General features: G+C 41.1%; 2 protein-coding genes across 2 annotated transcripts in view; both read left to right on the top strand.

Annotated features, from left to right (window-relative positions):
• The window catches only part of LOC132418498 (N-alpha-acetyltransferase 11-like), a 581,283-nt gene that overhangs the window by 54,634 nt on the left and 502,488 nt on the right, over positions 1–24,161 (top strand). The window lies entirely within an intron of this gene.
• The window catches only part of ADGRG4 (adhesion G protein-coupled receptor G4), a 73,365-nt gene continuing 70,661 nt past the window's right edge, over positions 21,458–24,161 (top strand). The window contains 1 exon segment of the mRNA XM_069540375.1: positions 21,458–22,082. Coding sequence (XP_069396476.1) covers positions 21,458–22,082 — 625 coding nt within the window.

The raw sequence follows: 24,161 nt of genomic DNA, 5'->3' as shown, positions 1-24,161 counted from the left end.
AGAATCAATAGAATTAGAAATGAAAAAGGAGAAGTAACAACTGACACTGCAGAAATACAAAAGATCATGAGAGATTACTAGAAGCAGCTCTATGCCAATAAAATGGACAACCTGGAAGAAATGGACAAATTCTTAGAAATGCACAACCTGCCAAGACTGAATCAGGAAGAAGTAGAAAATATGAACAGACCAATCACGAGCACTGAAATTGAAACTGTGATTAAAAATCTTCCTACAAGCAAAAGCCCAGGACCAGATGGCTTCACAGGCGAATTCTATCAAACATGTAGAGAAGAGCTAACACCTATCCTTCTCAAACTCTTCCAAAATATAGCAGAGGGAGGAACACTCCCAAACTCATTCTATGAGGCCACCATCACTCTGATACCAAAACCAGACAAGGATGTCACAAAGAAAGAAAACTACAGGCTAATATCACTGATGAACATAGATGCAAAAATCCTCAACAAAATTCTAGCAAACAGAATCCAACAGCACATTAAAAGGATCATACACCATGATCAAGTGGGGTTTATTCCAGGAATGCAAGGATTCTTCAATATACGCAAGTCAATCAACGTGATACACCATATTAACAAATTGAAGGAGAAAAACCACATGATCATCTCAGTAGATGCAGAGAAAGGGGATAGGGCTTCCCTGGTGATGCAGTGGTTGAGAGTCCGCCTGCCGATGCAGGTTCGTGCCCTGGTCAGGAGCGGCTGGGCCCATGGGCCGTGGCCGCTGGGCCTGCGCTTCCGGAGCCTGTGCTCTGCGGCGGGAGAGGCCGCGGCAGTGAGAGGCCCGTGTACTGCCAAAAAAAAAAAAAAAAAAGTCAGATCACGTTATTCTTCTACTCAAAACTCTGTCATGACCCAGATCTTGGTTTCTAGCACTATTATGCACTAAATGGAACCAGGGGTCCTAAGAGAAATGGTGGATTCTAGATCTGAGGCATGGAAAATGCAAGATAAACCTGGAGTATCTTGTGCAAGAAGGTAAGAAAGTGCTCAAAGAATCATAGGGATGTGTCAAAAAGGACACAGAAGCCAGCTTTCAAGGGCTCCTGTTGAGAAATTTGTCCCATCTAGGACAATTTGAACATCAAAATAATAATAGATTGCAACCCACTGAATAAAATAAGAATCCATGAGTTCATACTGATAAAAATGAATGAATGAATGAATATGGGAGAAGGGAAAACCCTTTCTGTAGAAAGCTGGCTAATAAATGCAAGACAAATGATGGAAATAGAAAATTGCCATTTGGCAACCATCAGGCAAAAATTAACAATGACTGCTAAAACTAATGGTTGAAGGTTTGAGGAGTGCTATACACTGAATGTTTATGTCCCAAACTCATATGTTGAAACCTAGTCTCCAATGTGATGGTATTAGGCAGTGAGGCTTTTGGGAGATGACTGGGTCAAGAGGGTGGAGCCCTCACGAATGGGATTAGTGACCTTATAGAAGAGGCCCCAGAGAGCTCCCTCATTCCTTCTGCCCTGTGAGGACACAGCAAGAAGAAATCTGTCTGTGGACCTGGAGGTGGGCCATCACCTGACACCAAATCTACTGGTGCCTTGATCTTGGACTTCCCAGCCTCCAGAACTGTGAGAGATAAATGTCTCTTGTTTATAAGTCACCCAGTCTATGGTAATTTGTTCTAGCATCCTGAATGAACTAAGACAAGGACGAATAGGATATTTACGCAGACTCTAAGTATTTTCCCACGGACCACTTACAAATTACAAATGGAAAAATTATAACTTTACCATGGAGAAATCTGTCAGACATCACCTTAACCAAGTGATCACAGTTAACATTCTCAATAATGGGACAAAATGACATCATGTGTGTCCTGTGTGATGCACTGCAAAGGACACAGCATCGTTTCTGTGCTATTCCTGACAAAAGTATATAACCTGAACTATGAGGAAAGATTAGACAAACCCAAATTGAGGGACATTCTATACAACAGCTGCTGGTACACTTCAAAAAGGTCAATGTCGTGAAAGTCAAAGACAGGTTGAGGAATATTTCCACATTAAAGAAGACTAAAAAATAATGACAGCTAAAAGCAGTGTGTCATCCTAGATTGGACCCTGGATCAGAGGGGAAAACCAATAAAGGACATTAGTGAGACAGTTGGCTAAATGTGAATATGAACTGTATAGGAGGTACGAGTACATCAAGGTAAGTTTCCTAATTTTGATGATTGTACTGTGCTTATGTAAGAACACTTTATCCCAAATACCTAAGCTGGCATTTTCCTAAAAATAATATTACATGTTGTCAAGGGATGCCTACATATGTAGCAAAAGTATGAAGGTACGCACAGAAACCACTACCAGCAGGGATTTTTTTGGATGGTAGTGTTTGAGGTAGCAATCAAATATAATCAAGACTGTCCTTGAAAATCTCTTAGGTAGTCACCAACTCTTCCACTGTTTCTATAGTTGAGCCCTGAATTCAATAGCGTGCTTGTGGTTGGGCGGACATGTTGTATGGAAATCATCAGACTCCTAATTGGTCTGGTGGGATGCTCATAGCAGGAAAGAGAAGGGGGAACAATGACAGCCTGGACCTTCACCAGACTAAGGGTCTGTTGTATTGTCAGAAACGGGGACAAAATCTCACCAAGCTCAGCACTCTGTGTGGGAGGATACTTCAATCAGCAGAGCCATATGGCTATCTAGACCTTCGAGTTTCCAGGGATGGATGGCTCATAACATCCCATGATAGCCTTTCCTGGTGTTTATCAACCCCTGTCGTCAATAATGACTTATTTATGTTTAACTCATATCTCCCACTGCAATTTTAATCCATTTCCTATTACTCTATAGATACAGAGAACAGATGGTCAACATTCTCCTTATAACCTTCCTGAGAATGGAAGATAACCATTGAAGCCCTTCCTCCTCAGGTGGTATTTTTTTTCTTGACCAAAGGGTTCTGACCTCTTCATTTTTTTGCACATTTCGTTTTCCCGTCAATTATTTCATTTGCACTACATTGGATTAACAAAAACCCAGTGTTTTTCTTTTTCTTTGAAAAAGCAACACATACAGATGATTACAATTCTAATAGTACAAAAGTATATGCAGAGAATAGTGAGTTTCCTTCCCATCCAAGACCTCTCAGTCTCCTTTCCTAGAATCAGTTATTCTCACCAGGGTCTCCTTTCAGAGATTTTTAAAAACATATCCAAGTATGTATGAATATATTCTCCTCTAAATTCTTTTTCAATTCAGCAAATATTCGTTAAGCACGTACTATGTGCCAGGCACTGTGCTAACTCTTGGGGCACGAGAGGAGAGATGTGTTTTCCTGTCCTTAGGAGGGGAGAAAGATGTAGTCATTCATTCATCAAATCTTGATTGAGTGCTCCATGTGTGCCAGGCAATGTGTGAACCACTGAATAACACGGAGCCCCAGCCCTCCCAGAACTCCTGGGGGACGGGGAGAGACGGACCAATGAGCAAGCATGATGGGAAATATAAACCACCGCCAGGGGGCGCCAAGATGCCTAGCAATTGCCCCACATCCTCTTGTAAGCCGCATGGCCCCATGTAGGGAGCAGACCTCAAAAGCTTAAGCCTTTGTGACAGCCTGGAGGGGTGGGATAGGGAGGGTGGGAGGGAGGGAGACGCAAGAGGGAAGAGATATGGGAACATATGTTTATGTATGACTGATTCACTTTGTTATAAAGCAGAAACTAACACACCATTGTAAAGCAATTATACCCCAATAAAGATGTTAAAAAAAAAAAAAAAGCTTAAGCCTTGTTGCTAGTGAAAAGGGGAAGCGTGGAGTTCTTTGCAGGAGCAGGGGGCACTGACACCCGTGCCAGGCCCTGGCCTAAGCCCTTTACACCCACCGTCTCACATAATCTTTACAGTGATACGGTGTGAGTGCCATTATTCATGTTTTACAAACGAGGACATTGAGGGCCCCAGAGATGTTAGGGAACTGGCCCTAAATCACACAAGGGAGATTCAAACTCGTCTATCTTCTGCAAAACCGGGGCTCTCATCCACCATGTTGATCACAGTTTCTGGGCTTGGGGGTGAGTAATGCGTTATTCTGATACACCCCTTCTCCCCTCCTCCCCCCATGGAGTACCTACAGATAATAGGTTGACTCAACCTCTTATTTTATTTTATTTTATTTTATTATTTTATTTTATTTTTTGGACTCAGCCTCTTTTTAGACTGACTTTTTCCATTTAAGGTGTGAAGTGGAAAGGAAAATACATTGGTCTGGGAGTCAGAAGCCTCGGTTCTAGTTCCTGCCCTGCCTCTCATAAGGTCCATGACCTTGAGCAAATCATTCTACCCTGTGGACCTCAGGGTCCTGAGCTTGGAAATGCAGAGGGTGGCAGGAACCATCTCTGGATGGTTGATGGGATTTGACATTTCCATCATCCCCAAAGGGCTGTAATGACACATTCTGGGGTAAAAACTACATCCCCCATCTTGAGAATGATACCAACAAACCAGTTCAGTAAGTCTACTTCTTTTTTATTATTTTAGCCACACCTAGCGTCTTGCAGGATCTTAGTTCCTGGACCACAGATTGAACCCAGGCCTGGGCAGTAAAAGTGCTGAGTCCTAACCACTGAACCACCAGGGAAGTCCCTCAGTAATTCTACTTCTTTTCAAGGCAACTTGAAGGATGGATCTGCAGTGACGGTAAACTGCTGGCTCCCCCATACTGACAGTGTGAGATGTGAACAAATTAATACTTTCTTGGCCTCTGCTTTCTGCTCCACGCCCCCTCCCCACTTTCTCAATAAAGTGAAATGAGCTTGAGTTAAGTGAGCAAGTACCTGTTTAATAGATCTAATTTAACTAAAGCCAAAATCAACTAGCGACTGAAGATAATCGTTAGTGAAAACTGGGAAAGAGCCCTCAAATTAATGGGTTATTGCGGGTGTGTAATAACCTGAGAACTTTGCTCATGCTGATTTCATGCTTGGGAGAGCAGCCCCATGACGTGTTACCAGCCATGAAAAGAGGATATGCCCGACCAACAAGCCCCATAAAGCTAAGAGCAGAGAGGCTGGTCTGATCCACAAAGGAAGGTGAGTGAGGCATGACCAGCAGATAATGAAGCTCTTGCTTTTTTTTTGCTCGTTTCATTTCACATCAAACATAGGGATTCAGAGACCAGATCTGGTCATTGGAAAAGCAAACTCTTCTTTTGGACCCCACGGTGACACGGGGGTGGGAGGCTAAGGGAGTCTAGTTCTCAGGTAAGTGTCTTCCTCTCTTCCTTCCTTCCTTCTTTCTTTTTTCCTTCCTTTAAATTTCTTTAAATTATAAAAGTAACAGATATTCGTCATACAAAACCAAATTGCATGTAACTGTATGAGGCATAAAGGTCCTTAATCTCTACCCTCCCTTTCTCTCTTTCCCTTTTCTTTCTTTCCTTCTTTCCTTCATTTTTAAAAAAATTATGGGAGTAATACAGGTTCACTGTAAAGTAATCAAGCAGTACAGAATGGTATGAGGCACACAGGAAACTGATTTCATTCCCATTCTTCCTTCCTATCTCTCTCGTCCCCTTCCTTCCTATTTTCCCTCCCTTCCTCTTTCCCCCCCTTTCTTTCTCCTTTCCTTCAATTTTTAAAATCACATAGGTAACGTATGATAATTATAAAAGAATCAAGCAGTACAGAATTGTATGGTATGTAAAGGAAAAGTCCTCAGTCCCTGCCCCCTTTACCAACCCACCTTTTCATGCCTGATAGACACAGAGACTTACCTTATTCCTTTCAATGACTGCATAGTATTCTGTAGTGAGAATGTCCCATGATTTATTTATGGGGTGTGAGGTAAGTTTCTGAAACATACCGTGAAATTGTTATAAAAGTTTAGAGGAAATTCAAGAAAGGTATAAATTAGATTGTTTGCTGCTGAAAATTCCATTTTATAGATAGCAATCATATCAATTTCTATAGCACTTTATACTTTGAAAATTGCTTTTGAAATATAACCTCATTTGATCCTCTTTTATAGCAGTTCTGGGAAATAGGCAGATTATTATCTCTATTTTTACAGATAAGGAAACTGAGGCCCAGGAAAATGAAGGAACAGCGATACGGTCTCAAAGCTAGTTACGGATTCGCAGTCTGTTCCTCTTCCAGCACTGGAAGTTTAAGCTGCCTTTCATCTTGCAAGTTATAAAAGATTTAGACATCCCCTTACTTCTAAGCTCGTAGTTTAGAAAATCCATCCAAGTCATACAAATTCCCTTATTATTCTAATGAGAATGGCAGTAGAACACTTGGTAAATATGAAGAGGTTTATTAATGGCTGGCGCTCATAGCAAGCCCAAGACTCATTTGGTTTCCTAATTGGCTTCTGTTACTTTAAATGTAAAGTGAGTCTATTCACTCCAAACCCTGCTTAGAAGTGGAAAGAAATACAATATGTTGCATTATCCTATAAAAAAATGTTTAAATCAGTAGTAAATCATTCAGAAGTGTATTTTATTTAAAATCAGAAAATACCCATCAGCATCTTGCTGCCAAGCTTCTGTAATATGTTTCCATAGGATTTGTAGTTTCAATACTGTATTGGTTGGAGAAAGGGGGACTTCCAGTGTGTTTCCCAAATAAGTAGCTTTAGTTAACGATTATTTAAGGAGAGAAGGTGGATAAATGTAATGAGGTGGTCAGGTTTCTCTAAACAGGTCTGCTTTTTAAAAATAGCAATGATTTGGGAATTCCCTGGTTATCCAGTGGTTGGGACACTGTGCTTCCACTGCAGGGGGCATGGGTTTGATCCCTGGTAGGTCCCACATGATGTGCAGCATGGCCAAACCCCCCCCCCCAAAACAACAACAACAACAAAAAAGATTAAAAAATAGCAATGCTTTGATGAGTTACTTTTGTTAATAAGATCTTGCATAATGCTTCCTCCAAAAAGTTTAGGATCATTAAAACAGCAAGTTGTTGGGTTGAAGTTGTGTGCATTAATGTTGAATACATCACATTTTGTAATTATGCATTTAATGGCTGCCTTCCCCTCTGGACTAAGTGCCTCGTGAGGGCAGGAATCTCTGTCTTGTCTTCCCAGCACTGTATTCCCAGTGTACAACACGGTGTCTGACACATAGTAGACACTCAATAAAATGTGTTAAACGGATATGCAAAGAAATCAGTCGGTGAGGTTGCCGCCAGGCTGCATAACTCAGGCAAGGGTCTATACTGTGGCTGCTGCCATGGCTTTGAGCATGAGGAAAAAGTCTTGTGTGGGATGCGAAGGAAAAGTATAGTCACATGTACTTGGAGATCGTTTGTTCTGAATCTGAACTGGGCATATTTCTGACTTTTTGAACGCAGGTTTAGACAATGAAAGAACACATCATATATCAGAGGCTTTATGGAACCATTCTCATGTTGAGTTTTATCTTTCTCTCAGGTAAGAAAATGTATTCTTATTATCTTTTTCAATATCTCATGGACAGTAGGTTACCGAAATAAACCATTTGAAAAATTGCTGGGCTGCCTCTCAATGGCTTCCTGTCAGTCCATATGGCTATAGGACAAGCTGGAGCTTCAGCAAGTGAATCCACCCTCTCAGGATTCCCTGTGACTGGTGGAGAACTGGCCCCAAGTAGACAGTAGCTTGGACTACTGCTGTCTTTGACATATCTTAATGAAACTCTGACATGCCATTTGGTGGCTAATACACACCTAACATAAGATTTGGGTTTTCTTTTAGGCTGTTTTCTCTTATGCATAATGCTTTATTTAAAGCTCCCTGGAGCATTATGATATCATCTTTCTGTCTCCATGATATATATATCTATATATATATATCAACAATCATAGAGTATAGACAGGGCAGCTGAGGTGTGATGAACAGGCATCTGTTCTGGGAGGCCCAGCCCTTGCCTAAACTCTGATCAGAACGGAGATAGATTCTGTCTTTGTTTCTATTCTGCAGCAAATAGATGATGGAGACAGTTGAACTGAAGTAGCTGGTAATTTGGAGACATAAGAACGAGGTTGTCTTGGAAGACTGCAATCTTGTCCATGTTAAGTGAATTCAGTTGGTAACATTGCTCATTTAGCACATCAGTCTTTAGCTAAAAGGCCATACATGCCAATGAGGGACAGTTCCTTGATGAAACAGAAGTGGGGTTTGATTTGAGTGGCCCTCAGATTTGAGAGCTGATCTTCTGGAAAAATACCAAATCATCATTGCCATCAACAACAAGCACTGACTGTGTGCAGAGCCTGATGGGAAACCATGTTTCTTATCATAAAGTTTGAAATGGAATCTAGGGGGCACAGTGGCAACTGTGTCGCCTGGCCTTGACTACCTGCTAGGATGTTGATTTCTCTTTTCCCTGACTATTTCCTCAAAGGCAAGAAACTGTGTTTGCTCGATTTCTTTATCCAAAACATCCGGCACAGGTCTTGACACACAGCTTGTCAGTACATATTTGCTGATTTAATAAATTAATGCAGTTTGAAATGATAAAATCTTGAACACCTCTATGGTGGTGGTGTATGTGACACAAACTCTAAGTGGATTTGTGTGTGTGTGGGCAGGGCATGGGGCATGGATAAGAGGGATCTAGGAATGGAGCAATCTAGAAGTCTTTAGTGTAGTCATGGAAGAAAAAGTGGAAGAGTGTGTGATACTGGAAGGTTAGAATGGGTTTTGTGAGGAATGTCATTGGTCAATGGAAATTATGATAGATGTGCAGATTTTAAACCTTCAAATCCATGAGGCAAGGCAGTGTTTCTTTTAGGTTATTAAACAGTTTTCATTGTCCTTCAGTTGGTGAGAAAGTCATCATTTTCTTCCTGGAACAAAAATTGGTTCTTGAAAAAAATAGTATGACTAAGGTTCAGTCCCCTTCAGGCTCCAGAAGAGTCACCAGCCTCCCAACTGTGAGGGTCATCGTGGGAGACAGGGCGAGGGCCAAGCCTAGATCAGGCAGAGGGTGATTCAGATGCTGTCGCTGGATGAGGCCAGAGTGTGGAGCAAAACCATGCCCATGGAGGAAATACCAAGGGTCAAGAAGAAGAAATCAAATCATTGTAAAGTCTAAAGGTGAGAGCAGTGCCAGAAAGAAGGGAGGAAGACTGAGGTCAGGAACTGAATAGTTGCAGAGTGGAGCGGGGGAGGGAGGAAGAAAGGGTAGAGGTAAGGAATAAAACAGAAATAGCCTCTGGGCTCCCGGCTTTTATTCTTGCTCTGCGATAGCCTATTCTCAACACAGCAGTCAGAGCCATCCTTTGATGTATTAAGTCAGATCAGTCACTCTTCTACTCAAAACTTGCCAATATGTCTCCATCACAATTAGAATACAATCCCAACTCTTTAAGTAGCCCTAAAAAGCACTGCGCTATCTGGTCTCAGGGCCTCTTGGGCCTCGTTTCCTACTATGCTTCCTCTCCCTCTCTCTCACTCCAGACACACCAGCTTCCTTCCTAGTCCCTGAGAATGGCAAAGCATAGTCCCACCTCAAGGCCTTTGCGCATACTATTACCCATGTCTGGGTCACTCTTACTTCACATCTTTGTAACCCTGGCTCTTTTTCATCTCCTAGGACTAAACTAAAATGACTCTTCTTCATAAGTTTTTTAAAATGTGTATTTATTTATTTATTTTTTGGCTACTCGACTTGCAGGATCTTAGTTCCCCAACTAGGGATCAAACCTGTGCCCCCTGCAGTGGAAGCGTGGACCTCTAACCACTGGACCTCCAGGGAAGTCCCAAATAACTCTTCTTCAGAGAGGCCTTCCTTAGCTATCTGATTGAATGTAGACGTTCCCGTTCCCCTCATCCCTGCCCCTCGCATTATCTAGCTCATCAGCCTGTTAATTTCCTTCCGAGTACTGTTCACAATTTGTAATTCTCTCTCCATGTTGAGTGTCCATGTTGAGTGACTGCCTCTCTCTCTCTGGAATGTTAAACTGACGAAGGCCAGGGACCTGGTGTGGACATGTGTTCACTCTATCACTGCACTCCAACACTGCCATATAGTTGGGCCTCAGTGATCATCAGTGTCAAGTAAATGAATGGTCCAGGGTACTTCTGGCTTTATGAGTAAGGGCATCCATTTTGTTGGGTGAGACATGGGCCTTAGGCCCAAGTTTTGAAGGAGCAATCTCATTACATTTGTGAGGGTAATTCCTTTGCCTCCCATTCCAACAAGAACTCTTGGCAGGCCACATGCGTGGTCAGCAACCTGGGTACTGGAGGAGAAGACATGTTGGATAACTCTGTAACTGGTGACTGGTGAGAGAAATGAGGCTCAAAGTTGGATGCTTCTATATATGACAGATCTGGTTTTTTGGTTTTGTCTTTTTTTACATTTGTAGAGGGCAAAGTTATTCATTGATGGTAGGAAATTTTTTCCATATACAATGTTTCAGGCTTAATATATCATCTGTTTTTATTAACTAATAATTTTTATTGAAGTATATTGATTTACAATATTATATTAGTTTCAGGTGTACAACATAGTGATTCAGTATTTTTACAGATTATACTCCATTAAAAGTTATTACAAGATAATGGCTAGAATTCCCTGTGCTATACAATATATCCTTGTAGCTTATTTTGTACATAATAGTGTATACTTTTTAATCCCCTACTCCCTTATTGTACCTCCCCCTTCCTTCCCCCACTGGTAACCACTAGTTTATTTTCTATACCTGTGAGTCTGTTTCTGTTTTGCATATACATTCGCATTACATTTTAGAGTCCACATATAAATGATATACTGTATTCAGTGTCTGACTTATATCACTAAGCATAATATTCTCTAGGTCCATCTACATTGCTGCAAATGGCAGAATTTCATTCTTTTTTATGGCTGCGTAATATTCCATTATATAGATATAGATATAGATATCAAATCTTCTTTATCCAATCATCTGTTGATGGACACTCAGTTTACTTCCACATCTTGGCTATTGTAAATAGTGCTGCTTTGATTGTTGGGTGCATATATCTTTTTAAATTAGAGTTCTCATTTTTTCCAGATATATACTCAGGAATGGAATTTCTAGGTCATATGGTAACTCTATTTTTAGTTTTTTTTTTTTTTTTTTTTTGCACTATGCGGGCCTCTCACTGTTGTGGCCTCTCCCGTTGCGGAGCACAGGCTCTGGACACGCAGGCCCAGCAGCCATGGCTCACGGGCCCAGCTGCTCCGCGGCATGTGGGATCTTCCCGGACCGGGGCACGAACCCATATCCCCTGCATCGGCAGGCGGACTCTCAACCACTGCGCCACCAGGGAAGCCCTATTTTTAGTTTTTTGAGGAACCTCTATACTGTTTTCCATAGTGACTGCACCAATTTACATTCCCACCAACAATGTACAAGGGTTTATCTAAAGATTAGTTGGTTACTCACAAGACCAGTGGGAAGTATAGGCAATAGATGGCAGTAGCTCTGGGCCTCTGTGGTTGTCCACAGGTTGGCCATGGTGATGTGGGTAATGAAGCTTCCCAGTATCAAGCATGAATCTACTGTATCTACTCAGACAGCCATGGGTCTGCCAGCACCTGGTCTACCAAGTGTTTCAATGCTCCTGGCTATTCATTTGCAAGGATTTGTGATAGTAAGAGCCAGAAGAGCCCTTTTATGAGTGAGTAATGACATCTCCTAGTTGAGGCAGGCATGGTGTGCCCTTGGCAGAATGCTTACCTTCACAGTGGGCAGATTCTCTACAGGATTGAAACAGCCAATGACTCCGGTGGGATCCATCCCCAAATCTGCTCTGCCCCCTCTCCCTCCTTGAATAGAAGGTATTGCCAGGTGGTTCGCTGGGCCTTGAGCCTTATGCAGTATTATGAGTTGAATTGTTTCCCTCCCACAGTTCATATGTTGAAGTCCTAACCCTCAGCACCTGAGAATGTGATCGTGTTTAGAAATAGGGTCATTACAAATGTAATTAGTCAAGGAAAGATGGAGTCACATTGTAGTAGTGCGGAGCCCTAATCCAATACGATGGTGGTCCTTATACAAAGGGGACATTTGGACACAGACAAGCACACAAGGAGAAGGCCGTGTGAGGATAAAGGCAGAGATTGGGGTGATGCAGCAGAAGCCACGGAACACCACATATTGTCAGTAAACCACCAGAAACTAGGAGAGAGGCCTGGAACAGATTTTTCCCTCAGAGTCCTCAGAAGGAAACAACCCTGCTGACACTTTGACCTCAGACTTCTAGCCTCCAGAGCTGTGAGACAATACATTCCTGTTGTTTGTGGTACTTTGTTACAGCACCCTAGCAACTATTACACTCAGACTCTGATGCTCAGTCAGGTTCCCTGGATCAGAACTCTTGGGTAAAGTAGAGGAAACACGTCACCTCATGGGGCAGAAACAGTGACCAGATCATGCCCACAGTGCCTGACCAGGGGTAAACCTCATTCGTCCACTCCTCCTAAGACGATGCAGGGCAGTGCACCTAGAATCTCAGTCCCCTAACCTTTGAAATACTTTCACATTTCAAGGAGAATCTTTGCCAAGAGAGGACAGGAAAACAAGTATAGAATATATCTGATGATTACTAATGCTGTCTCAGAAAATAAAGGGACTTTACTGAAAAAAAATCATGCAAATAATCTACCTCTTAGAGTTCTAAACGTTTTATTCACTGCCTTTAATTTAATTTAATTTATTTGTTTGTTTATTTATTTATTTATCGGCCACGCCTCGCAGCTTGCGGGATCTTAGTTCCCTGACCAGGGATTGAACCCAGGCCATGGCAGTGAAAGCCTCCTAACCACTGGACCCCCAGAGAATTCCCTCACTGACCTTTATTTTTTTTTCATGGTCCAAGTATGTGGTGATTTTTATTAAGAGCAACTTTGGTTCTAAGAATTCCACCCTCAATTCTGTAATGCTTTCCTTTAAAAACAGTTATACAGAGCAAATACAAAAAATCTTAAATTATGAAAACAAATCCATTAAGGCTCCCTTTATATATATTATATACACTCAAACAAGTCAAGATTTTTCAGAGTAGAAGAATAAAGTCAAATGTGATAGCTTAGAAGTCAACACTACTTTACGGTGACTAGAAAACACTGAGCTATTTTAAGAAAACCGCAGAGTGGAAAAATGGAGCCATTTTTGTCAAAAAAGTGGCTCAAAGCACTGCCCATGAGTCCTAGGGGTTTGGACTGTACAGTATTAAAGTGTGAGGGGAGAATGATGCCTTTTTAAACTCAGGCTTATGAGCCAAGCTGATCTGGCAACTACAAAGAGCTTCTCTATCTGTATGTCCCACTGTTCACTGAGGAGACATCAGTGAACACTGATTCAATTCAATGAACACTTGACACAATTTACAAGTCTTTTGGCCAGACCTTGGACTACTAATCACTAATAATTTTGCAGATTTGCCTCACTGACTTTTTTTTTTTTTTTTTTTTTTTTTGCGGTACACGGGCCTCTCACTGTTGTGGCCTCTCCCGTTGCGGAGCACAGGCTCCAGACACGCAGGCTCAGTGGCCATGGCTCACGGGCCCAGCTGCTCTGCGGCATGTGGGATCTTCCCGGACCGGGGCACGAACCCGTGTCCCCTGCATCGGCAGGCGGACTCTCAACCACTGTGCCACCAGGGAAGCCCAACCTCACTGACTTTTAAAATGGATGTATTTGTTACTTTTGGGGTCTGATGGGGAGAGGGAACTATCTCCTGATCTTTTGCCAAAGGTTCTCTAAAACAGAGGGCAGGGCACAAGTTCAGTCTGTAGTTCAGAATTTGTCATCTTATGCCAGATGCTTCACCCACAGCACTGATACTTTTGCACAAGGGACAGCCCTCCATATGCTCACCTGTCAGCTTCCAACTCAGTACCCTAATAATAGGGAACAATGATTATATTCAGTAAATAGCAATAAAGTACCTACTACGTGCCAACCATTATGCTGAGCACTGGAAACTGGCAATAGTGGCCAAGACTCCAGTTATACTACTGCCCAGAAAATCAGATAATACAAAAGTTGGAGCATTCTGGGGAAAACTGGCATTGTTTTATGCTCAGTGAATTCAATTCTGCTTTAAAAATTGCTTAAACTTGGCATCCTCAGGCAAAGAAGCTTTAGAATTTAGCAAAAAGCAAAATAGAATGACATCTTGAGTGAGTATTGTGGCAATATGGCAAGAGTATTATTTTCCCTCTGGCTCCGCCAGAGAAAGACCTGGGGCACATTCTCTTGCTATATCAATCTGCTAGAGAGTTATAAAATGGTAGCTGGCATATAAAGATATCATGAGAAAAGAAAACCACACCCCAATATCCCATATGAATCTAGATGCAAAAATTCTTAACAATATACTGGCAGACTAAATCCAGCAGCATATTGAGGTTTATCTACCCTGACCAAGTGGAATTTATATTAGGAATGCAAAGGTGTTTCAACATATAAAAATTCATCTACCAATGTAATACACTACATTAATAGATTGGAGGGAAAAAACCATATGATCATCTTAATTGATGCAGAAAAAACATTTGACAAAATCCAACCCCCTTTCATGATAAAAGCACTCAACACTCTAGAAATAGAAGGAAACTTCCTCAAGCTGTAAAGGGCATCTATGAAAACCTAATAGTGAACATCATACTTAATTGTGAATAGCTAAAATCTTCCCCTAAGATCCGGAACAAGACCAGAATGCCCACTTCTGCCACTTCTATTCAGTATTGTGCTGGAAGTTCTAGCCAGAGCAATTGGACAAGAAAAAGAAATAAGACATCCAAACTGGAAAGAAAAAGTAAAACGATCTCTGTTTGTAGATAATACGATCTTACACAAAGAACATCCTAAAGAATCTGAAAAACAGGTGATTAAGTTAACAAACAAATTGCAGGATACAAGATCAACACATAAAAATTAGTAGTACATTCTATGCACTAACAATGAACAATCTGAAATGAAGTTAAGAAAACAATTTCATTTACAATACTTTCTAAAAGAATAAAATACCAAGGAATAAATTTAACCAAGTAGATGAAAGACTTCTACACTCAAACCACGAACATTGCTGAAAGAAATTAAAGAAGACCTAAGTAAATGGGAAAAACCCCATGTTTACAGATTTAATATTAAGATGGCAATATACCTCAAAGAGATCCACTCTATCAAAATTCAAGGCAAACTCTACCAAAATCCCAATGGTCTTTTTTAGGGAGTTCCCTGGTGGTCCAGTGGTTAGGACTCAGTGCTTTCACTGCCGTGTGCCTGGGTTCAATCCCTGGTGGGGGAACTAAGATCCCACAAGCCGTGCAGTGTGGCCAAAAAGAAAACATTTCAATAAATAAAAAAAATTCCAATGGTCTTTTTTACAAACATGGAAAAGCCAATCCCACAATTCACATGGAATTGCAAGGAACACTGACTAGCCAACACAACCTTGAAAAAGAACAAAGTTGGAGGACTCACACATCCTGATTTCAAAACCTACTACAAAGTACAATAATCAAAACAGTGTGTTATTGGCATAAGGATAGACATAGATTAATGGAACAGAATTGAGAGTTCAGAAAGAAACCCATACATGTATGGTCAATTAATTTTCCACAAGGGTGCCAAGACCATTCAATGGGGAAAAATAATCTACTTAACAAATGGTGATGGGAAAACTGGGTACGTAAACATATATGCATGTATACATACAAATACATGTAAACACATGTAAAAGAATGAAGTTGGACCCCTACTTCACCCCATATATAAAAATTAACTCAACATGTATGAACAATCTAAATGTAAGAACTACAACTATAAAACTTTTAGAAGAAAGCATAGAGGTAAATCTTCATGACCTTGGATTTGACAGTAGATAGATTCTTAGAAATGACACCAAAAGAACAAGCAACAAAGGAAAAAACAGATAAATTGGACTTCATCAAAATTAAAAACTTTTGTGCATCAAAAGACACTATCAAGAAAGTTAAAAGACAGCCTACAGAAAGGGAGCTATATGCAGGTCATATATCTCATAAGGTCCTAGTATCCAGAATACATAAAGACTGCTTACAACTCAACAATAAAAAGACAACCCAGTTAAAAATGGGCAAAGGGGGCTTCCCTGGTGGTGCAGTGGTTGAGAGTCCGCCTGCTAATGCAGGGGACATGGGTTCGTGCCCCGGTCCAGGAAGATCCCACATGCCGCGGAGCAGCTGGGCCCGTGAGCCATGGCCGCTGAGCCTGCATGTCCGGAGCCTGTGCTCCGCAACGGGAGAGGCCACAACAGTGAGAGGCCTGCGTACCGCAAAAAAAAAAAAAAAAAAAAAATGGGCAAAGGACTTGAATAGAAGATATGCAAATGATCAACAAGCACATGAAAAGATGCTCAATGTCATTAGTCATTAGAGAAATGCAAATCAAAAGCACAGTGAGATGTCACTCACACCCTCGAGGGTGGTTATAATACTAATATAAAAAAAAACAGAAAACAACAAGAGTTGGCAAGGAGGTAGAGAAGTTGGAACCCTCATATGTTGCTAGCGGGAATGTAAAATGGAGCAGCCACTGTGGAAAACAGGTCAGCTGTTACTCAATAAGTTAAGCATAGAATTACTATATGACCCACTCCTAGGTATATACACAAAAGAAATGAAAACATGTGTTCAAACAAAATGAATAACATGAATGTTCGTGGCAGCACTGTTCATAATAGCCAAAAGGTAGACACAACCCAAATATCCATTAATAGATGAATTAATTTTTAAAATGTGGTGTACCCATACGATGGAAATTATTCGGCCATATAAAGGAATGAAGTACTGGCACATGCTACAACATGGATGAACGTTTAAGACACTACACTAAGTGAAATAAGCCAGACACAAAAAGCCACATTGTATGATTTCATTTATATGAAATGTCTAGAATAGGCAAATCCACAGAGACAAAAAGCAGCTTAGTGGTTTCCAGGGGCTGATGGGAGGGGCAGATGGGGAGTGACTGTTTAATTGGTACAGGGTTTCCTCTGGGGGTGATGAAAAGTTCTGGAACTAGATAATGGCGATGATTGTACACCATCGTAAATGTACTAAATGCCACTGAATTGTACACTTTAAAATGATTAAAATGGTGAATTTTATGTTACGTGTATCTTCTCGATACAAATACAATGATGCCTGGCACTCCTGGGGGCTGTAACATAGTCATTTAAATGGGGTTTATGATAAGGTTTTCCCAACAGGGAAAACACTTATGTCATAATGTTAAGTGAGGAAAGCAGGGTACCACATTTTTCATACAATATGATCTCAGCCACATAGAAACAAGCAAAACCCATGCACAGAACCAAACAGCAAAAGAAATATTGTAAAATGTTAATGGTGGTTGTCTCTGGGTGGTGGAACTCTGGCTGAGTTCGTTCTCATCTTTTTACTTTCTAATACTTTCCATTTTTTTCTTTTAAAAAGCGTGTACAGTATCACTTTTATAATGGAAAAAACACCTCTTTTTTTTTAAAGTGGGGGAAACAATACATGTAATTTAAAACAAAAGGAAACAGAGGATAGAGGCGAAGAGACACAGAGGATGGCCAAATCAATTGCTTCAGGGGAGCAATCATGCAATTTGAACTTGAAAATTGCCAGGGAACAGATGGCAGCGTTCAAGCAGACATCTGCAATGGATAGTTAAATCATATGCAAAGACACAAGTGGCTTTTGAAGTGGGCCCTGGAGAGGCCCGCCAGAGAACACTGGTTGCCTGGCCAAACAGAAGGGCAAAGCTTCTGTCCCAACTCATCACAGCCCAGCCTCCTCCAAGCCCTGCTCAGGGCCTGGAGGCTGCAGCAAGGGCTCAGCGCAGACGTGCTTGCATGTGTGAGGGCGCAGAGGAGGTTGTGGAAGAAGAGGCCTCTAATAACGACAATGGCAAACACGGCAGCTGACATTTACACGGGGCTTCGCAGTTTATCAACTTTCTCACAAACGTGACCTAAACATTAGTTATTGCATCAGTTTGTTAGTTATTGCATCAGCTTTCATAACGTCCCTACTAGGTAGGTAATTATTACGCCCATCTTACCATGGAGGAATGAGGTTCAGAGAAGTGACGTGAGTTTAACATACATATAGTGCTCACCGTATGCCAGACGCTGTCTTAAAAGCTTTCACATGGGGGAGGGATAAATTAGGAGTTTGGGATTAACATGTACACACTACTATATACACATTACTATATGTAAAATAGATCACCAACAAGGACCTACTGTATAGCACAGGGAACTATATTCAATATCATGTAAGAACCTATAACGGAAAAGAATCTGTAAAAGAATATACATATTATATATGTATATATATTATATATGTATACATAATATATATGTATATCCAAATCACTTTGCTGTGCACCCGAAACTAACACAACATTGTAAATCAGCTATAGTTCATGAAAAAAATTTTTTAAAATTTTAAATGCTTTTACCTGCATTCATTTCCCATGTTCACACAGCTAGGAAGGGGCAGAACTGGGACTTGAATCTGGCCTTTTTGGATTCCACTACACCACACTTCTGCTCAGATCTAAGCAAGACTTACCTCTGTCTGCAGAACCTTAAGGGTGGCCACAAGTGGTTACTATCTATCTGTCCTATGTATCTATGTATGTATCTATCTATCTACCTATCATCTATCCATCCTTATTTTTCTGATTATAAATGGAACACATTGTTTATTAAAAAAACGCAAATATTACTGAAATAACATAGAAAGTAAAAATCTCCCTAAATCTCAAACCTGAAGATACTCATTCTTATCTGGAGTGTATTCTTTCAGATTCTTTTCTAGTGTATGCCAGCACACACATTTTTCTCTTATTTTTGAAATAGGATAGTACTATATCTATACTTATGTAACTCCCATTTCACATAATAGTAAACCTTGGAAATCTCTCCATGACTCTATACATCTACTTTGTTTGTTTTACTATTCCAGTGTATAGAGGTGACAATTAACTTCTTGAGACATAGAGATTTTCCTCTTTTTTTCTCAATTACAAACAATGCTGCAATACATATTCTTGTACTTGCAGCTTTGTACACATGTATGTTTGTCTAGAATAAATGGATAGAAATGGAATTGCTGGGTCAAAAGCATATGCACAATTATGTACAATTAAAATTTTCATAGATATTGGCAAATTGCCCTTCAAAAAAAAAAAAGACAGACTGTACTAATTGTACTCCCACCACCAGCAGTGTTTTTTTTTTTTTTTTTTTTTTTTTTTTTTTTTGCAGTACGTGGGCCTCTCACTGTTGTGGCCTCTCCCGTTGCGGAGCACAGGCTCTGGACGCGCAGGCTCAGCAGCCATGGCTCACGGGCCCAGCCGCTCCGCGGCATGTGGGATCTTCCCGGACCAGGGCACGAACCCGTGTCCCCTGCATCGGCAGGCGGACTCTCAACCACTGCGCCACCAGGGAAGCCCACCAGCAGTGTTTTAAAGTGACTTGTTTCCCCACAGGCTGGTCAGTACTAGATATTCTCAATCTAAAGTGTTATCATCCTAAAAGGCAAAAAATGGTATCTTATTGTTGTTCTAACTTGTGTTTTAAAAATAGTGAGAGCCCATCTTTTTATATTTCTGATTTAGTTACTTGCTTGTTCATGTCCTTTGGCAACTGGTTTTATACTATCACACTGCAGAGAGCAGAGGCCCTTGTAGAGCATGTGAAATTATGATACATTCTCTTTTAAGGGACAAGTAAGCCCTGGAGATTTATGTTCACCATAATAACCATTCTTAAGTCTTGTATTTGACGTCATTTTGGAGGGCTGGACAGAAAAGCAATGTTAACCAACCATAATTGAGACTTGGGTTTCATAGCAATTATTGCCATGTGGGATTAGCTCTTGATTTATTAGCCACATGAAAGATGATGATACTATAATCACATAAGCCAAGGACAGAAAAGAGCACTTGCTCATCCACCATGAATGGTTCAGAAATAGCTCCCTGGCAGGTGGATGCTATGAGTTCTGGCGTATGGTTCTCTGTGTGTGTGTGTGTGTGTGTGTGTGTGTGTGTGTGTGCAGGCGAGTATGTGTAGGCAGACATGTATTTATTTGCTTTTGGAAGATATTCAGTGGAGGAATGGAGGGAGAGAATTCTGTAGGGCTAGGGAGTATCTAGAAGCTTTCATATGGGGACATCTTCCCAAAGCAGGGAAGTTGTCACTTCCTGCCAGCCTGTGTAGTGTGCTGTTACAGCTGTCAGTTCTAGAGTGGCGGTCCCAACATTACACCCCTGATTCAGAGAAAGGTTAACGTTCCATTCTGACATAAAGCTCTTTTTGCTTTGTCTTGGGCTATGCTGGGAGTGGAATTAGGTTGATGTTCGGCAAGCCTCAGATATTTGCCTAGTGCCCCGGGTTGTGAGGTATGCGATGGTGATAGTATCATGATTCATTAATAGCTACCTATGAAACAAAGGGCATACTCCGTTTATACTTTCATAGATATTGCCAAATTGCCCGCCAAAAGACTGTACCAATGCGCATGTCCTTCAGCAACGTTTGAGAGCACACATCATGTCACTTAATCTTCAAACAATCTTGTAAGGACAGCAGGTAGGGGTGTTATTTGGCGTAGACTATAGTGGTGGCCCTGGGTTGTGCATTCATGCAACACTGTGGCCCTGAATTCCCATTTTACTGAAGCAAACGGTGAGGCATCTGGAGGTTAAGTCACTTGCTCAAAGCGACCCACCTGATGAGCGTCAGAGCTGGGATTCCAACCCAGGTTGCCTGACTGCAGAGCCAGCGGTAACCAGGTACGTGGCCATCTCGAGCCTCTTAAAGCTGCAGCCCCCTTAGTGAGGAAATGGAAGGGAGGAATCAGGATACACTCCGGGCAGCGCCCTTTCTCCCTTTCCTGAACGCAAACGGAAGCCCTGCAACTTCAGCGTTGTCCATCCTTCAGGCCCCTGTCAGTGCCTCAGTGAGAAACCGTCTCCAGAGACAGAATAAATCAGGTAATTTGGCTCAGGAAAAGGCATTGGAGAAATAAACTGCTGTTGCACCGTGAATATAAGAAGGCAGTTAGGTAGATGGAAATAGTCATCTTCTGATTATATGAGTGAGGATTATGTGCAGCAAATTTTAAGTCCAAGCTACCTTTTCCTTGGTCTCCCCCCAACCCCACTTCTATCCGCCCCCTCAAAGTGTTCAGTTGGTATGTGCTCTGGGAACACTAATCTAACTTTTCTTATTAGCCCAGGCAAAGTATAATTAGGAAGAAGCTCTTCTGCCAAAGTCAAGTCACATGCTAACGTCAAATAGAGATGATTTTTGTATATCAACTATTTTGGCTTACTTGCACCGGTATTGACTCATAATAGTATTGTATAATCTGGATTTGGCTCTACGGCTAAAAAAGATGTTAAAATTGATTTTTTTGTTACAAAAAATTTCATTTGTTTTCTCTTTTCCCTTCCCCAAATGTGGACAGATGCACTTTCACTAAAAGGAAAAAGGTTGGATTTTTATGGTGGAGCTGACACATATGTAAGCCTGACCAACACCATTCCTGAACTCAGTCGATTCACAGTATGCATTGACCTGCGATTTGTGGGTGCCAGATCAAGTGACTGGATGGCCTTCTCCTATATTACTAAAACTACTCTCCTGGGTAGAGGAGACATAGACCTTGGACTCGCAGGAGACCATCAGCAGCTAATTGTGTACAACTTGGGCAAGACCTTTTACATCCGTTACCACCTGACTCCATTTCAGTGGCACACAATATGCTTGATATGGGATGGTGTGAAAGGCAGATCAGAGCTCTTCCTGAGTAAAGAAAGGATACTGGTAATGACGGATCAGCCACAAAACCTGGCGCCTAATGGGACTCTGGTTCTAGGACATTTTCGCAAGAAAGTGCACGACCATGTTAAAGGCATGGTTCCTAGGTTCACCAGCAGCTTGTACGACTTTCAACTCTGGGACCACATCCTGGGAAATGAAGAGTTTATGAAGCGTTTGAGCGGAAACGTTGTTAGTTGGGAAGAAGATGTTTGGCTCATCAACAAGATCATTCCAACCGTTGACATGAGAGTGCGCTGCGGTGAGAAACTGATGAATTGTCTTCCTTAGCAAGGGTAGTGGTGGTGCAGAACTCTTCTGCTCGCTACTATAAATAACCCACTCCTAGGCCCAGGCTCTGTCTTCCTCAGAGGGGCCCAAGGTTGCCACAGTTTTGTCGTCTACTTTTTAACGTAGAGCAAATAGTACTTTTTGTCTTGTATTTTGATATGATTTCAAACTTACAGAAAAATTGCAAGAATAGGACAAAAATTTTCTATATATTCTCTACCCAGCTTCACTGTTATATTTTCCTCCTATGTTTTATCATTCTCCCTCTCTCTCTGTCCCCTTCTCTTTCCCCACTCCATACACCCTCTCTCTCTCTCTCTCTCTCTCTCTCTCTCTCTCTCTCTCTCTGTCTCTCTCACACACACACACACACACACACACTCACAAATTGTTTCTTAATAATTTAAGATTAAGTTGCAGACATAGGGCCTCATTTCCCCTAAATATCTCAGTGTGTAATTTCCTGAGAATAAGGACATTCTCTTACATAACCACAGTACAGTTGTCAAAATCAGGAAATTTAACATTGATATGGTACTAATATCTAATTCATAGTCCATATTCAAATTTAGCCAATTGTACTAATCATTTCTCTTATAGTTATATTTTACTTGGTCCAGGATCCAATTCAGGATCATACATTGCCTTTAGTTATGGTGTCTCTTTAGATTCTAATCTGGAACAGACCCTTAGTTTTTCCCTGTCTTTCATGATGCCAATTTGTCTCAATACTGGTGACGGTAACTTTGATCTCTTGATGCTAATGATGATAGTTAGATTTCTCCACTGCAAAGTTACTCTTTTCCCATTATAATTGAGTAATTTCCTGAGAGATATTAGGAGGCTATATCAATATCCTGTTCTTATCAAACTTTCACCTAGTAGTTTTATATCTATCGACGATTCTTGCCTCAATCACTTACTACTATGATGATTGCCAAATGACGGTTTTTAGAACTCCATCATTTTTCTACATTTATTAGTTAGTATTCTATTGTGAGGGAGAGTGTTCTCTTCTACATTTACTTATTTATTCCTTCAGTTGTTTATATGTTTATATCAGCATGAATTCATGGACTCTTAGTTTATTCAATGGGTTACAATCTGTTGCTGTCATTTATTTTATTGCTCAAATTGGCCCAGATTTGGCCAGTGGGAGTCCTTCAGTCTGGCTCTTGTGTCCTTTTGACACATTCCCATTATTTTTCAAGCACTTCCGTACTTTCTAGCACAACAAGATGTTACAGGCTCATCTTGTAGTCTTCCCACTCAGCCCAAGAATCAGCCATTTTACCAAAGAGCCCCAGTCCCTTTTAGTGGGGAATGATATTGATAAACCAATTCATTTTTCTTTTGAGAGCAATGACGTTGTGGGAGAACTGTTAGATGGAATTCTTGTAAGAAAACTGGGTTTTTGGAATTACACATGTATTTCCTTCCTTCTTTCCAGTTTTTAGGAGGAAATATAAGGTTGTTTTTCTCTGTCCAACCCCACTCTCCCGTCAAATCCAATCTTCTCCATCGTCAACAGCTGCAGTCCTGAAGCATGGGTAAAGTCACTGATAACAGCATCAAGATAGAATTTTTTCTCATTTCCTGAAATGTTCACTTATTCTTAGAGGAATAGTATTTACTGTTCTTATGGATTTGGGAGGGGGTAGCGAGGGAAGGGGGGCTAGATCCATGCCTAATAGGACTCCTGCAGACTATGGAGATAGGTTTTCACCAACGGTCTGGATGCTGTTTGAGTTAATGGCAGAGGGTTTCTGTGTTTCTTTGAGCTCAGACTAATGCAGAGGAACAGGAAAGCCATTCCTTTGAGCTACTACCTGAAGGCATTTGGTTTTTCTCCTTTCTGAAGGCTTGAAAATAAAAGAGAAAAGTCCTAGCTGGCTCTGATTACAAAAGCGAGCTAGTAGGTTAAGCCTGAACAGCTCACTCAAAGCAGTTTAAAGTAACTTTATCATTGATGGAAGGAACCAGAAGTATGGCTCTATTAAGTCCATGTGCTTAGCAGTGGTCTTTGAAAACCTAATCTGGCCAGTGAATT

This window comes from Delphinus delphis, chromosome X (genome assembly GCF_949987515.2).
Source record: "Delphinus delphis chromosome X, mDelDel1.2, whole genome shotgun sequence".
NCBI lineage: Eukaryota > Metazoa > Chordata > Mammalia > Artiodactyla > Delphinidae > Delphinus > Delphinus delphis.
The sequence above is the reverse complement of the archived record's forward strand: the minus strand, read 5'-3'. Positions and strand labels throughout refer to the sequence as shown.